Below are 17375 nucleotides of genomic sequence, written 5' to 3' on the forward strand. Positions count from 1 at the left end.
AAAAGTATTTCTCCAAAGACTATCAAAAATCTTAAACTCTTATTATAGGAATATGAACAGCAAAAAGACATATTTTTCCTTATGATTACATACAATCTAGGTACTTTCTAAGATTGCATAGTTGAGGTTTAAAAGGTCAGACAGATAACATCAGACCCATTCATAAATTATAAAATATATTCCATTCCCAGTCAAAATTTGGCTTTAAGTCTGTCGTGAGAGCCTGGGATTTGTCTTATATATTTAATAACACACTTCATTTTTCTTGGGAAAGCTAAAAAATGGTTAAAGTCATGGGTCACAGTCTTTTTGAGATCATTCATTTCACAAAGGAGAAAGTTATTTAATGCCTGTAAAAATGTATACGCCCAGCCTATAATGTAGCCTATTTTTCCCAATGAGAAGTAGGTAAGAGAGGCGTGCTTATTCTCATTTTACAGATGATTAAGATGAAACTCAAGAAAATTAAGACCTTTCCAGGGTCACACAAGTGTAGATAATAAATGCATTGCTACCTCTGGAAAATATTAATAGATGAAGCTATTTGTCCACTATTTTTATTTTTGACAACTACTTTATGGATGAATAACATTTTTGGGAACTCAGGCAGAAACCCTGTCTCCATGGATAAACCAGTCTATTCAATTGCCTCTGTTTCCAGGGTTATTTCTTTTTAGAAATGTGTTATAAAAATTCAGCAAAAAGAGCTATAGGCTTTCTACATTCTCAGTGAATGACTACGCACAAAATGATTATAATAAAGCTTCAAACAATTACAGAATAGGTTTTGGCTTCATAATTTTAGGTTTCAGCAACTACAGGCTTGTAAATAGAAGTCACCTGGAGATTAATGAGGCCACAAACTTAGGGATGTTCAGACACTATAGACTTAGTAAATGACAGAGCTAGGTATTCTCAAAATCTAGCAATATTTGAAAATTGGTATTTTTTTAATTATACTTTAAGTTCTGGGGTATATGTGCAGAATGTGCAGGTTTGTTACATACCACGGCATAGGTGTGCAAATACCATGGTGGTTTGGTGCACCCATCAACCCATTATCTACATTAGGTATTTCTCCTAATGCCATCCCTCCCCTAGCCCCCCACCCCCAACAGGCACCGGTGTGTGATGTTCCCCTCCCTGTGTACGTGTGTTCTCATTGTTCAACTCCCACTTATGAGTGAGAACATGCGGTGTTTGGTTTTCTGTTCCTGTGTTACTTTGCTGAGAATGATGGTTTCCAGCTTCATCCATGTCCCTGTAAAGGACATAAACTCATCCTTTTTATGGCTGCATAGTATTCCATGGTGTATATGTGCCACATTTTCTTTATCCAGTCCATCACTGATGGGCATTTGGGTTGGTTCCAAGTCTTTGCTATTGTGAATAGTGCTGCAATAAACATACGTGTGCATGTGTCTTTATAGCACAATGACTTATAATTCTTTGGGTATATACCCAGTAATGGGATTGCTGGGTCAAATGGGATTTCTGGTTCTAGATCCTTGAGGAATCGCCACACTGTCTTCCACAACGGTTGAATTAATTTACCCTCCCACCAACAGTGTAAAAGGGTTCCTATTTCTCCACATCCTCCCCAGCATCTGTTGTTTCCTACCTTTTTTTAAAGGTAATTTAACAGAAATGTTTAGTTTAATGGCATAATTAAAAAAACAACCAACCGTGAAACCTCATCTCTACTAAAAATACAAAAAAATTAGTTGGGCATGGTGGCACGTGCCTGTAATCCCAGCTACTCAGGAGGCTGAGGCAGGAGAATTGCCTGAACCCAGGAGGCGGAGGTTGCGGTGAGCCAAGATCGCACCATTGCACTCCAGCCTGGGTAACAAGAGTGAAACTCCGTCTCAAAAAAAAAAAAAAAAACAACAACAACCAACTAATCAACTTTCTCTTCTACCTATGGAAAAAACAGTAAAAATGAATCAAGAACTTCTAGCTTTTTTTCATAAAACAGTTTAAAAAGAAGAAGGGGAAGACTGGGGAGCTGGTGTAACTGTTGCTAATGGAATGCTATAATGCACAAGGTCAAGGATTTATAAGTTCTAAAAGTCTCTACATGTATCAGTGATAACTGTATTATTAGAAATGTAAATGCATAGACATATAAAGTATATAGTATTAAAAACAGACCTTGCTAATATAAACATATATAAAATATGTCACTTCTCTTGTAATAACAGTATAAAGATGGATCTACAGTTTGCCCTTTGCCTGGTACTCTTAAACCACTCCCCCAATGGTCAATACTGACCTTGAATCAACAGCCGCTGAACGCAGGAGACCCCAAAGATGTCTAGATTCAGCCCCTAGAGGACCCCACTTACCCTCTATGCTGTGTGTTACCATGACTCCAGAAATAATTGCAACTTGCATTACTAACTTCACAGGCAAGTTTGAAATCTAACTAGAAAAAGTAGCAGCAAAGGCAAAATAAGCTGGAATTTGTTAGAAAAGCAATGAGAAGATTTCTTAAAATGCTTCCAGTTCGAGTCACAATTAGGGCGAACATTAGGTTCCACCAGCTTTGCAGAGCTGTAGATGTTTTGCTGTTGTTCTTTCAAAAAAGAACAATCTATAATAACCATGTTTATTTGAGAAAAATATTGTGTTTGTCAACTTTTTGTAGCCATCCGCAAGTTACTTTAAACTTTGTATGTTGTTCAAGAACAGAGTATATCCTGGTTAGGATGTGTTCATAGCTGATGCATCACCAAAAAATTTTTCATAAAGGTGGCCAGTTTCTGAACATATTCAATCATGACAGCATTATACAGAGAGGCCCAGATGTTTCCCACAGACCTATGTCCTTTCAAGGACAACATATTGAGTTCAAGAGCTTTATCAAGAAATCCTTTTTCTAAAGCATCATCTCCTTTGTCAATGCCAATGTGGAATGGAATATTCATCTTGCTTCTATTTTGGGGTTCCACTGGACATACGTAGAATCTGTGAGAATTATCAATAATCTCATATATCATTTAGGATTTGATGAAGCTAAGCTTCTCCATGGCCATGGCACCTCCACTGTTTTTAATCCACTCTAGGAACAAGCCCATGACGTAAAATGCTGAAATATGGAGGCGTGTTGTACAAGGAGCTGTTTCTAGCCTGGACTTTGTATTCCAGGACCAACGGGCACTCTCGGAAGGCAAACCCCAGCAGGTCATCATGGACAATCACCACGGTGACCCCAGCAGAGCCAACATTCTTCTAGGCACCACAAAAAAATCACACCAAACTTGGAAACATCCACTGGCTTAGACAGTAAGTTTGAGGACATGTCGCAAACCAGTACTGCTCCCTTGACATCGGGTATAAAGTCAAACTCCACACCATGCACTGTCTCATTTGCACAATAATACACATAAGAGGCATCTGGGGTGAGGTTCTAGGTGCTTGGATCTGGAATTTTTGTTTAGGATGAATGATATTTATAGTCCCAAACTTCTTGGCTTCTTCTGTGGCCTTAGCTGACCAAGCTCCTGTCACCACACAGACCGCACACCTTCCTGCTTTCAAGCCAATAAGGTTTAAGGGGACAGCACTGAACTGGCTGGACCCACCTACTTGCACAAAAATCACCTTATAGTTGTCTGGAATGGCTAACAATTCCTGCAAAAGATTCTCTGTATTGTTAATAATCTTGGCAAAATCTGACGATCTGTGACTCATTTCAAGAACACTAATGCCAACTCCTTCGTAGTCTAATAATTCCTTTTGTGTATCTCTAACAAGTAGTCTAATAATTCCTTTTGTACCTCTAACAACACCAAGTGTGGCAGTTTGGTGGGACCAGGTCTGAAGTTGACCACCTGTCTCAGGGTATCCATGGTGCAGTAGTGAGGGCGGCAAGTCAGCCAAGGGAGACTGAACGTGTGAACCGTTTCCTGACTTTTTAATGATCACCATTCTAACTGACATGAGATGGTATCTCATTGTGGTTTTGATTTGCATTTCTCTAATGACCAGTGATGATGAGCTTTATTTCATATGTTTGTTGGCCGTATAAATGTCATCTTGAGAAGTGTCTGTTCATACCCTTCACCAACTTTTTGATGGGGTTTTTTTTTCTTGTAAATTTGTTTAAGTTCCATGTAGATTCTGGATATTAGCCCTTTGTCAGATGGATAGATTGCAGAAATTTTCTCCTATTCTGTAGGTTGCCTGTTCACTCTGATGATATTTTATTTGCTGTACAGAAGCTCCTTAATTAGATCCCATTTGTCAATTTTGGCTTTTGTTGCCATTGCTTTTGGTATTTTAGTCATAAAGCCTTTGCCCATGCCTATGTCCTGAATGACACTGCCTAGGTTTTCTTCTAGGGTTTTTATGGTTTCAGGTCTTACATTTAAGTCTTTAATCCATCTTGGGTTAATTTTTGTATAAGGTATATGAAAGGGGTCCAGTTTCAGTTTTCTGTATATGGCTTGCCAGTTTTCCCAACACCGTTTATTAAATAGGGAATCCTTTCCTCATTGCTTATTTTTGACAATTGGTATTCTTAAAATTCAGACAAGAAAAATCAGAAAATAAATCTCATACCTGGAGTTTTCCCTTAATAGGCCAGTTTATTTTTACTTTCAGTAATTTTTCCCCGAGACATTTTCCACCTTCTGTTGGACAAGCTGATAAGGCAAACACAGGCATCAGAATCTCTAAGCATAGAAAGGAATAACCATTTTCATTTTTAAACAAGTATTTATATCCTTACCATTTCTATCATCATAAGATCAAGATTCCTATTTATTTGCTACTGCTGCCTTTTAATCTTTCCCAATATAGTTGATCACATGGCTAATATGCAACATGTACAGACTGCTAATAAAAGCATGAAGCCTTAAGAGTACCAGAGTTTGTTGGTTTGTATATTAACTCTTTTTTTGTTGTGTCAGTTATTCCTTTGTAATTGTGATCCAACCCAGATGTGGTGTGGTTGTATGAGTGACTGCAGGTAGTCCGTGGAGCATTACACAGTTCTTGAAGAAAATAGCAGCTGCAAATGACCACAACCACTGACAGCAGAAGGCACCTCACTTACCACGGTAAAACGCTGTTCAGAAAAATCTGAAAAACAAAATAAATATTTTTTGGAGACTCGAACCCATTGTTTGATCAAATACTCAACACAGCATTATCTGGGGTAAACATTACCAAAGGTTCTATATTTCACAAAATTACATATTTTCATTATTTAAACAGCCCTTAATAACAACAACTATTTTTTCATATGCTGTTATTCTCAGACTATATCAGAAAAAATAAGTACAAAATATAGTTTTCTTTTGATTAAACGTTGGGCCATATCGGTACTTTCTTTATATGAGGGGCATCATTAAACTGACTAAACATGGAGATTTTCACTCTCCACAATCAATGCCAGTATTATATCTTAATAACAGGAAAAATAGCCATATGTCAAAATTATCATAAATCAAATGTGGAGATAAAGGACACACAAGCAAATGTGACTAAGGACACAAACTCTTAATCACTCATAAGCTAATTAGCTGCACTATGGATCATTTGCAGTAAATATCAAGTTCAAAGTCTTATTAATGTTGGCAAGTATCTTATGTTGACATTATTCACTATTTCTGGTTTATATTTGCTTATTTGGTGAATAATAGAACAGAATGTCTTTTAGACATTTTAAGCCAAAGAATTTTAGACTTTTGTTTTATGTTCAACTTTAGGTAAGCTGATAAAGATAAAACCCATGTATTAATTTACATAGGAGATACTCCTCATCATTTCCAACATGATTACAGCTATTCTTTAGTCACCACTTTGTAATACCCTTTATTTCAAGTATGTGAACCCAACATACCTGCTTCTAAATAAAAGAAAAAAAATTCCAAACTAGATTACTATAATATGTAACTCAGATTTTCTTCTGTTCAAAATATTTTCTATGAGAAGGTACATTAAGCTGGGCATGGTGGCTCACATCTGTAATCCCAGCACTTTGGGTGGCTGAGGTGGGAAGATCACTTCAGGGCAGGAATTCAAGACCAGTATGGTCAACATAGCAAGACCCTGTCTCTACAAAAATTTAAAAAATTAGCTGGGCATAGTGGTGCACACTTTTAGTCCTAGTTACTTGAGAGGCTGAGGTGGGAGAATTGCTTGAACCCAGCAAGTTGAGGCTAGAGTGAGCCATGATGATGCCATTACACTCCAGCCTGGAAGACCAAGCAAGATCCCCATCTCTAAAGAAGAAAAAAGAAAAAAAAGAAGGCACAGTAGGCTGGCACATTGTTTTCTCCTTAGCAGTTGCCTTGGCTAGAAGAATTTGCATTTTTGACATTCAACACTTGATAAAAATCTATGGAAAAGCCAAAAAGAATTATTAGCCCTTATATGCCACCTACCCTAAAATGACACACTGTTGATATAAAAACGTATATCCAATATTAGACTTTGGTGGATTATTAACTATTATGACCAAGTATTTGTCCTGTCAGAATTAATATTTCATACATTATTATAAATATTCATAATTCAGTTTTTAAAAGTTTTAAAAATCACCGTGGGCCAGGCGTGGTGGCTCACGCCTATAATCCCAGCACTTTGGGAGGCTGAGGCGGGCAGATCACAAGGTCAAGAGATTGAGACCATACTGGCAAACAGATCAAGACCATCCTGGTCAACATGGGGAAATTCCATCTCTACTAAAAATACAAAAATTAGCTGGGCGTGGTGGTGCGTGCCTGTAGTCCCAGCTACTCAGGAGACTGAGGCAGGAGAAAAGCCTGAACCCAACAGACAAAGGTTGCAGTGAGCCGAGATTGTACCACTGCACTCCCTGGCGACAAAGCAAGGGTCTGTTTCAAAAACTGTACTGCTCCTCCTAAGGCAAAGGAAAATATATTTTAAAAAGCATTTAGACAAGTAGAGTAGGATTATGTTGACCAAGTCTTCAGCAGCAAAATAAATTGCAAGCATGGTCAATAATACCTCAAAAGCAAAGCTACAACAACAATAAAACTTTAATTATTTAAAATTTGATTCAAACTTCTACAAATTAAGATGTCCCAGTGTGCTGTAAAGCATAGGTAGAACATATGAAAAACCAAGAACCAGAGTTAACTTAAAATATGCAAGTTCTAACAAACAGTAAACACTAAAAAGTAACTATCTTCTTGAAATGTGGAAAGGTTTTATTAAGGAATAACTTAAATTATCTGTGTCTTCTATAAAAGTTGACCAAAAATTTTAAAAATAGTGGTACTTTTTCCCATCGATACAATTCCCTCTTTTAGACAAAGGCATAAAGAAATTCTATTAATCTTTTAAATATATTTTTAAAATAATAATTTTCCCATTTTGCCATCAAAGAGAGTGCTAATATATTAAATGAAAATTGTCTGAGCAAATTCAGAACGTAATATTTGACAAAGGGTTACTTATTTAAATACTATGACACACACAAAAAAAATTGTTCCCAATTGCTAAGGGAAAGTGGATGTTAAGGCAGTTACTTAAATTACTGTTTACAGATTTAAATAGGCCCTTGTACTTTAATCAACAGGAGACCAGAAATTAGAAACCACTTAAATGAGTGAATATCTCAGGTTCTGAGTTATAAAAGACTCAACTAATATTAACTTTTGCTTAAATACTCTTGGTAACATACTATAAACATTATTAATATACACAGCAAAACAGAAACTGGGGAATCACTTAAGAAACATCATACAGAGAAAAATGCCAAGCATTAGAATATCCATTTTAACTCAGAAACACATAGATAACACTCTTTGGAAAAACAGGAATTAAAAATAGGGAGAATTATCTTAAGATATGAAAGGCAGGTTGCCAAAGATCAAAAGTAAGCCACAAAATTATTTCTAAAATCATTTTGTAAGCCCAGGTGAGCTGTACAAACTAGCAGAAGCTGTTATAAGAATACACAAAACCAGTGGGATACTGGCATCTTGGTAAACCTATTTTATAGGCAGACTATAAACATTTTTAAAGGTTTCAATTATTTTGAATTTTTTATTCAAAATATTTAACAACCACTATGACATGAGCCCCAGCAAATCAAATCAACTTTGACATCTGCATGAGTGTACACTGACAATGTCATCCTGGTTTTAAGAAATAATACATTTCAGTTCATTATTTAATTTCAAGTCATTAAAGTCCCAGTTATACAGGAAATTATATTTCTGTCTGGTGCAACAATTTAAAAATATATGTTTAAACCCAAAAAGAGAAGTGGGGAGGATAATCATTCAAATTGAACTCAGGCATGGAAACCTTCCTACATGTGGATCTTTTCTCACTGTGGTTCCCTGCCTGCCTGTCAGTAGTAACAGAATTAATTGCACTATCACTACAGGCTAAAATGGTAAAAAAAAAAAAAAAAAACCCTAAAATTAGGAAATGTAAAAGAAAAAGCAGAGAGAATATTATTGCAATATGACATTAATCCTTACTGCCTGGCAAAACAGACATGACTCTCTTTGTATTCCAGTCAGTCAATGTTTTTAAAGCACCTATTATGTATTAGGCATTCTGCTAGGCAAGGGAAGATAAAAATGAGTAACTACTGTTTTTGTATTAGAAGAGAGTGAACATAGATGCATAAACAGGTCCATTTCTAATCAATGTAGTAATTATTCTGATATATGGGTGCGCAGAGTATACTGTGGGATACCTACACCAGGAGAGATTCTCTTGGCATGGCAGGCCATGAGAGGTTAAGAGCCTTCCCAGGTCACACAGCAAATGGAGGTTGAAACCAGGTCTATGTGAATTCAAGTTTGTGGCATTACACACAAAACACACACGTGTTATCACCAAAAATTAATGAGGGGTTATACCAGAAGGTACCCTTTATAAAGAATTTCAAGTTTTAACTGTCAAAGAACAAAAATAAACTGCCAGCATTGAATGACAATAGGTTTAATGATACTGCTAAGATTCAAAAACAAATCCTGAAATCTCTAGTTCATTCCTCAAACTCATATAGCCAATTGAAGCATTTCCAGGCAGGCGTGGTCAGAGACGCTTCTGGGTGGAGACAGAACTGCAAGCTAGAATTGTGTTGTCTATGAGTTATCACTGGGAACCCATAATCAAGACAGGTAGGCAGGCAAAAATCAACATTGACTAAATCACTGGCAAGATCTGTCAAAGTCACTAAAATAAAGTAAGGCTAGACCTGCTCACTGGCAATGGATTCAGGAAATAGACTGAGAATGTGGTCTTCCAAAGGAACCCAGCTTAGGCTAGCCAACAAGCAAAGGACATGGCTGAATCTTTAATTCTGTAGAGAGAGAGGGTTGTTCTAAAATAGTACCAGGGATTACAGTTAATGGATCCTGTCATTCCAATAGTCACTTATTTTTCTCTGAGACAGTTCAGATACTAAGAATTCAATAAACATTAGCTATCTGCTACATGTCCTGTGTGTATTAATTTACTTAACCTCAAACACCCTCATAGTAATAGCATTATTATCCTCATTTTGACAGATTAAGAAACTGAGGCTCAGAGAGGTTAAGGATCATACCCAAAGTCATGGCCAATACTGAAAAGTAGGAAATCTGGCTTGAAATCCATCACAATATAAGAAGATTTAGACTTAGTCTGTATAATTTTTCATAGTTGAAGTAATGAGCAGCTTATGACGGTTTGAAAGACTTTAGCTCAGGTTAAAACAGACTCACATCAGGGTCTTCTAGGAATTTTCGAAGATTATTTGCATCCTTAAAAGCAGTAAGTAATACTTTTTCATGTATTCAAAAGCACACAAGAAAATTATTAGCTACTTAACAGAATGACCGTATCTTTAAATCCCCTTTATTTGGAGAAGATGTTTTAAGAACTGTACCATTTATTTGTAATGCACTGACCTTGTCAAATAGCTTTCAGAAATCAGACTTATTACTGATTGTCTAATGGAAGGAATTGTCTGATGAGAAAAAAAATACAAGTTTTTTCTTCATAATTTATGGAAGAGGAACTATTTTAAATCATCATATATATTTGTACTTTTCAGTAACATAGATGGCTTGTGAAGGCAAATGTTTAATAAATGCCTTAAATTCATGGTTTCTCAAATTAACTACTGTTTGACTACTGTAAGAATCTCTGCTATATTTGTTCTGAATTATTCAAGATTTATAATAATTATGAAAACACAAAGAAAACCCATCTTCTGACTTCTGATTGTTGCTGTTTCTGAACTCATTAGTCACTAATTGCTATTTGGACTGACCTTTTTATACCCACCCCACGGTAATGAGAAGTGACTTGCTGAAGTTCTAGGGAAGCCATTTGATCTGCCAGCTGCTTTTTCTCTTCTTCAAGAGTCTGCAGGTTCTGAGTTAATGTGTTTATGTCTACCTTTAGAGAAACAAAAGTAAAAAATAAACTATTTATGCCAGATCCAAAAAATATTATCTTATTTTAAAAATAACAATTATAACTGTAAAATGGACAATATCTTCCGTATGTTCCCTTGCCTCTTAAATGTGGAGATTTGACCAGTCAGTCTGATAGCTCTATGATGTTTCTAAGAACCCTTTTCTCTGTATGGTTGTGGGTCTAAATTTTTTTTTTTAAATAACCCTTTTCCATTTTTTGAGTTTTTCTAGTTGCCCTCAACAAAAGGGTTATTGTAAATTATATAGTTCTCCTTTACTGTAAGTTAAAATCCTTCTGGTATTTACTTAAAATCAATTCAAGCTCATGAATACAGGTGCAAAAATCTTCCACAAAATATTAGCGAAACAAACCCTGCAATATATAAAAAGATAACAAATTACGACTAAGTGAAGCTTATGCCAGTAACGCAAAGCTTGTTGAACATTCAAAATCAATCAGTATAATACACCACATCAACAGACTATAGAAGAAAAACCAAATAACCATCTTAATACTCACAGTAAAATAATTTCATAAAATTCAACATCAATTCATTATAAAAACTCAGCAAACCAGAAATGAAAGGGAACCACCTCTAGTTGATAAAATGTATCTATAAAAATCCTACAGCTAATATCAAAATTAATGGTAAAAAACTTTCCCCCTAAGATTGGAGAAAAGGCAAAGGTATCCACTTTCACCACTCCTATTCCACATCATACAGGAGGCCATAGCTGGTGCAATAAAGCAAGAAAACATAATAAAAGGTGTAAAGATTGGAAAAGGAGAAATGAAACTGTCTCTACTCAAGACATATGGTCATCCAAAAAGGAAATCCCAAAGAATCTCCAAAAATGGTACTAGAATAAGTGAGTGTGTCAAGGCTGAAGGATAAAAGGGCAAATCTATTGTATTTCTATATATGAACAATGCACAATTAGAAATTCATATTTTATTAAAATGCCATTTAAAACAGTACTAATACTATGAAATTCTTTAAGTACAAATCTAACAAAATATGTCTAAGATGGGATGTGCTGAAAATTACAAAATACTGATGAGAGAAATAAAAAACTAAAATAAAATAGATATATCATGTTCATGTACTGACATGTGTTGTGTAACAATCAACGATGGACCACATATGCAACAATGGCTGGAGCAACAGGCTAAACCATATAACCTAGGCGTGTCATAGACTCAAAATAAAGGGATGGAGGAGAATCTACCAAGCAAGTGGAAAACAGAGCAAAGCAGAGGTTGCAATCCCAGTTTCTGACAAAGCAGACTTTCAACTAATAAAGATTAAAAAAAAAAAAAAAACAAAGAAGGGCATTATATAATGGTAGAGGGTTCAATTCAACAAGAAGAACCAACTATCCTAAATATGTATGTACCCAACACAAGAGCACCTAGATTCACAAAGCAAGTTCTTAGAGACCTTCAAAGAGACTAAGACTCCCATACAATAATAATGGGAAACTTTAGCACTCCACTGACAACATTAGACAGATCATAGAGACAGAAAATTAGCAAAGATATTTGGAATCTGAACTCAGCACTAGATCAAATGGAACTGACAGAAATGTACAGATCTCTCCACCCCAAAACAAGAATATACATTCTTCTCATCAATACATGGCATTTATTCTAAAATTGATCACATAATTGGAAGCAAAGCACTCCTCAGCAAATGCAAAATTAACCAACAGTCTCTCAGACCACAGCACAATTAAATTAGAATTCAAGACTAAGAAATTCATTGAAAGCCACACAACTACATGTAAATTGAACAATCTGATCCTGAATTACTCCTGGGTAAATAATGAAATTAAGGCAAAATTCAATAAGTTCTTTGAAACTAATGAGAAAAAAGAGATAATGTACCTGAATCTCTAGGACACAGCTAAGGCACTGTAAAGAGGAAACTGTTGTGCTAAATGACCACATCAAAAACTTAAATCTCAAGTTAACAACCCAACTTCAGAACTAAAAGAACTAGAGAACAAAGAGCAAACAAATCTCAAAGGAGGCAGAAGACAAGAAATAAACAAAATCAGAGGTGAACTGAAGGAAATAGAGACACAAAAACCATTCAAAAGATCAACAAATCCAGAGCTGTTTTTTAAGAAAAAATTAATAAAATAGACTTCTACCTAGACTAATAAATAAGAAAAGAGAGAAGTTTCAAATAAACAATCAGAAATAATAGGGGGAATATTACCATTGACCCCACAGAAATACAACCAACCATCAGATAATATTATAAACATCTCTATGCACATAAACTAGAAAATCTAGAAGAAACAGATAAATTCCTAGATATATACACCCTCCCAAGACTGAACCAGGAAGAAGAAATTGAATCTCTGAAGAAACCAATAACGAGTTCAGAAATTGAGGCAGTAATAAATAGCCTACCAATCAAAAAACGCCTAGACTCACAGATTCACGGCTGAATTCTACCATAGGTACAAAGAACAGCTGGTATCATTTCTACTGAAACAATTCCAAAAAATTGAAAAGGAGGGACTCCTCTCTAACTTGTTCTATGAGGCCAGCATCATCCTGATACCAAAACCTGGTAGAGATACAACCACAAAAAAAGAAAACTGCAGGACAGTATCCTTGGTGAACACTGATGCAAAAATTATCAATGAAATACGGCAAACTGAATCCAGCAGAACATCAAAAAGCTTATCTGCCATGATCGAGCAGGCTACATCACTGGGATGCAAGGTTAGTTCAACATACACAAATCAATAAATGTGATTGATCACATAAACAGAACTAAAGAGAAAAACCACATGATTATCTCAATATATGCAGAAAAGGCCTTCAATAAAATTCAACATCCCTTCACGTTAAAAACTCTCAATAAACTAGGTATTGAAGGAACATATCAAAATAACAAGAGCCATCTATGACAAACCCACAACCAACAGCATACTGAATTGGCAAAAGGTGGAAGCATTCCCCTTGAAAGTCAGCACAAGACAAGATGCCCTCTCTCACCACTCCTATTCAATATAATATTGGAAGTTCTGGCCAAGGCAATCAAGAAAGAGAAAGAAATGAAGGGCATTTAAATAGAAAGGGAGGAAATCAAACTATCCCTGATTGCAATGACATGATCCTATATTTCAAAACCCTATCACCTCAGCCCAAAAGCTTCTTCAGCTGATAAGCAACTTCAGTCTCAGGATATAAAACCAATGTGAAAAAATCATTAGCATCCTACACACCAACAACAGTACATCTGAGAGCCAAATCATGAATAAACTCTCATTCACAGTTGTCACACAAAGAATAAAATACCTAGGAATACAGCTAACCAGGGAGGTGAAAGGTCTCTACAAGGAGAACTACAAAACACTGCTCACATAAGAGATGACACTAACAAACAAAAAAACATTCCATGCTCATGGATAGGAAGAATCATGCCATTAAAATGGCCATACAGCCTAAAGCAATTCACAGATTCAATGCTATTCCCATTAAACTACCATTGACATTCTTCACAGAACTAGCAAAAACTATTTTAAAATTTATATGGAACCAAAAAAGAGCCTGAATAGCTAAGAGCCTGAATCCTAAGCAAAAAGAACAAAGCTGGAGGTATCACGCTACTCAACTTCACGCTATACTACAGGGCTATAGTAACCAAAACAGCATGGTACTGGTACAAGAACAGACAATGGAACAGAATAGAGAACCCAGAAATAAGACCACATACCTACAGTTATCTGATCTTCGACAAACCTGACAAAAACAAGCAATGGGGAAAGGATTCTCTGTTCAATAAATGGGTCTGGGATAATTGGCTAGCCATATGCCTAATATGGAAACTGGACCCCTTCCCTACACCATATACAAAACTTAACAAAAAATAGATTAAGGACTTAAATATAAAACCAAAAATTATAAAAACTCTGGGAGACAACCTAGGTAATACTATTCAGAACATAGGTACAAGCAAAGATCTCATGACAAAGATGTCAAAAGCAATCACAACAAAAGCAAAAGTTGACAAATGGGATCTAATTAAACTAAAGAACTTCTGCATAGCAAAAGAAACTATCAACAGAGTAAACAGACAGCCTACAGAATGGAAGACTACACATCTGACAAAGTTCTAATATCCAGCATCTATAAGGAACTTAAACTAATTTACAAGAAAAAGACAAACAACCTAATTAAACAATGGGCAAAAGACATGAACAGACACTTCTTAAAAGAAGACATACAAAGAAAGCTCAACATCACTGATCATTAGAGAAATGTGAATCAATATCACAATAAGATACCATCTCACACTAGTCAGAATGACTATTATTAAAAAGTCAAAAAATAACAAATGCTGGTGAGGTTAGGAAGAAAAAGGAACACCTGTACACTGCTGGTGGGAGCATAAGTTAGTTCAACTACTGTGGAAGACAGTGTGGCAATTCCTCAAAGTCCTAAAGACAGAAATACCATTTGACCCAGCAATTCCATTATGGGGTATATACCCAAAGGAATATAAATCATTCCATTATAAAGACACATGTATGTGTATATTCATTGCAGCACTATTCACAACAGCAAATACATGGAATCAAGCTAAATGCTCATCAATGATAGACTGGATAAATAAAATGTGGTACATACACACCATGGAATAATATGCAGCCATAAAAAAGAATGAGATCATGTCCTCGTGATCATGGATGAAGCTAGAGGGCATTATCCTTAGCAAACTAACACAGGAACAGAAAACCAAGTATCACATGTTCTCACTTATAAGTGGGAGCTAAATGATGAGACTATATGAACACACAGAGGAGAACAACGCACACTGGGGCATATCAAACTGTGAAGGGAGGGTGAAGGGAGAGTATCAGGAAAAATAAGAATAACTGGGTGATGAAATAATCTGCATGACAAACCCCCATGATACACATTTACCTATGTAACAAACCTGCACATGTATCCCTGAACTTAAAAGTTAAAAAAAAAATAACCTAGGTGTGTAGTAGGCAACACCATCAAGGTTTGTGTAAGTACCCTCTATTGCACAACAACAAAATTGCTCAGAGATGCAGTTCTGAGAATGTATCTCCATCATTAATTGACAACATGACTGTATTAGAAAATTCAATATTGCTGAAATGTTAACCCTAATTTCAGTTGAAATCCCCACAAGACATTTTTGTAGAAATCATTAAGGTCATTCTAAAACATACACAAAAAAGCAAATGAAATAGCTAAATCACTTCGGGAAAAGAACACTGTTGGAGTAAACTACCTAACTTCAGATTTATCATAAAGCTACAATAATCATGGTCTGTGGAAAGTCTCCTGTGTTGTTGAACTTGTCCAGTTGTGAGTGCAGCCATGTACCAGGCAGCCCAAGCCTAACATAAAGTAAATTCCCAGGAGAAGTCTTTCCTGGGTTTTGAATTTGCAATAATAGGTGTGAGAATTCTAGCAGCAGTTTGTTGATGTGAAATTAGAAATGAAAGCTAAAAGAGAGTTGCCAACTGTGTGGATGAATGTAAAAGACATGCCCCAAAACATACATAAGTAAATCGTTGAAAGCAAGAGACACAAAATCTTAAAAGTAGCAAAAGAGAAGTGGCTTATATACAAGAAAATCTCAACAAGATTAACAGCTGATTTCTCATCAGAATCTTAAGGCTAGAAATCAGTGGGATGACATTCAAAATGCTGAAAGAAAAACACTCAACCATGAATTCTCAATTCAGCAAACCTATTCTTCAAAAACAAAAACAAAAACAAAATTAAGACATTCCCAGATAAATAAAAATTGATAGAATTCATACAAGAGCTTTTCTTCTGGTTTAAACATACTCTTGAGAATGTGGTTCTTCAGACTCTTCACCTAAAATGTGGAGTCATTTCTCCAGGTCCTCATCTTTGGTGGGGTTTGGGTTGTGAAGCTAGAAAGCATACCCTGTAAGAAATACTAAAGGAAGTTCTTTAACCTAAAATAAAAGGGCACTAGACAATATCTGGAATCCACATAAGAAATAAAACGTAACAGTAAAGGTAGCAACACAGGTATACATAAAAGTTAGTATATATTTTTGTAATTCTTTTTGTTATATAAACCAAAATATAGAATAAAATAAATAAGGGAGTTAAAATGGTGCATTTTAAATATATATTTAACACAAAAAAGGCACTAATTGAGAAACAGAGGAACAAAAAGCAAAAAAAAACAAAACAAAAAATAGCAAAATGGCAGGTATAAATCCTACCTGAATAGTAATTATATTAAATATAAATGATTAAACCACTCCAATTACAAAGCAGAGACAGGCAAAATGAGTTTTTAAAAAACCAACTATATGCTCTTTATAAAATATACACTTTAGTTCCAAAGGCACAAATGGGGTTGAAAGCAAAAGGACAGGAATATATACCATATAAATTAAACAGTAATCCAAAAAGAGCTAGAGTGACTGTACTAATAGACAAAATAGACAGTAAGAAAAAACTGGTGTGATAAAGGACATTATATATTGAAAAAAGTGTTTATTCATCAAGAATATGTATCATTTATAAATATACATGCACCTAACAACAGAGGACAAAAATATATGAAGCAAAAAATGACAGTATTGAAGGAACAAATAAATAATTTAACAGTAATAGTTGGAGACTTCAATATCTCATTTTCAATAACAAATAGAACAACTAGACAGAAGATTGATAAGGAAACAGAAGATATGAGCATACTATAAACCAACTAGAACTAACAGACACCTATGGAACAATCCTCCCAACAATAGCAAAATACACAAGTGCACATGGGACATTCTTCAAGGTATATCCTTGTTATACCATAAAACAACTCTCAATAAATCTGAAAGGACTGATAGCATGCAAAGTATGTTCTCCAACCACAATGGAATAAAATTAGAAATCAATAAAAGAAAATTTGGGAAATACACATATGTGAATAA

The 17375-nt window shown here is 35.3% G+C and overlaps 1 protein-coding gene, 1 non-coding gene and 1 pseudogene across 2 annotated transcripts in view; 1 reads left to right on the forward strand and 2 right to left on the reverse strand.

Moving 5' to 3' along the window:
* The window catches only part of CCDC150 (coiled-coil domain containing 150), a 74071-nt gene that overhangs the window by 29979 nt on the left and 26717 nt on the right, over positions 1–17375 (reverse strand). Inside the window, 2 exon segments of the mRNA XM_064373218.1 lie at positions 4567–4582; positions 4584–4637. Coding sequence (XP_064229288.1) covers positions 4567–4582; positions 4584–4637 — 70 coding nt within the window.
* LOC105718402 (phosphoserine aminotransferase-like) lies at positions 2602–4264 on the reverse strand (annotated as a pseudogene).
* Positions 15726–15907, forward strand: LOC135273740 (small Cajal body-specific RNA 16). Its single transcript, XR_010341550.1, has one exon. It is a non-coding gene; the product is annotated as a small Cajal body-specific RNA 16 (non-coding RNA).

This window comes from Aotus nancymaae, unplaced genomic scaffold, assembly GCF_030222135.1.
Source record: "Aotus nancymaae isolate 86718 unplaced genomic scaffold, 86718_ANA_hifiasm-v0.15.2.pri h1tg000008l, whole genome shotgun sequence".
In the NCBI taxonomy this organism is placed as follows: domain Eukaryota; kingdom Metazoa; phylum Chordata; class Mammalia; order Primates; family Aotidae; genus Aotus; species Aotus nancymaae.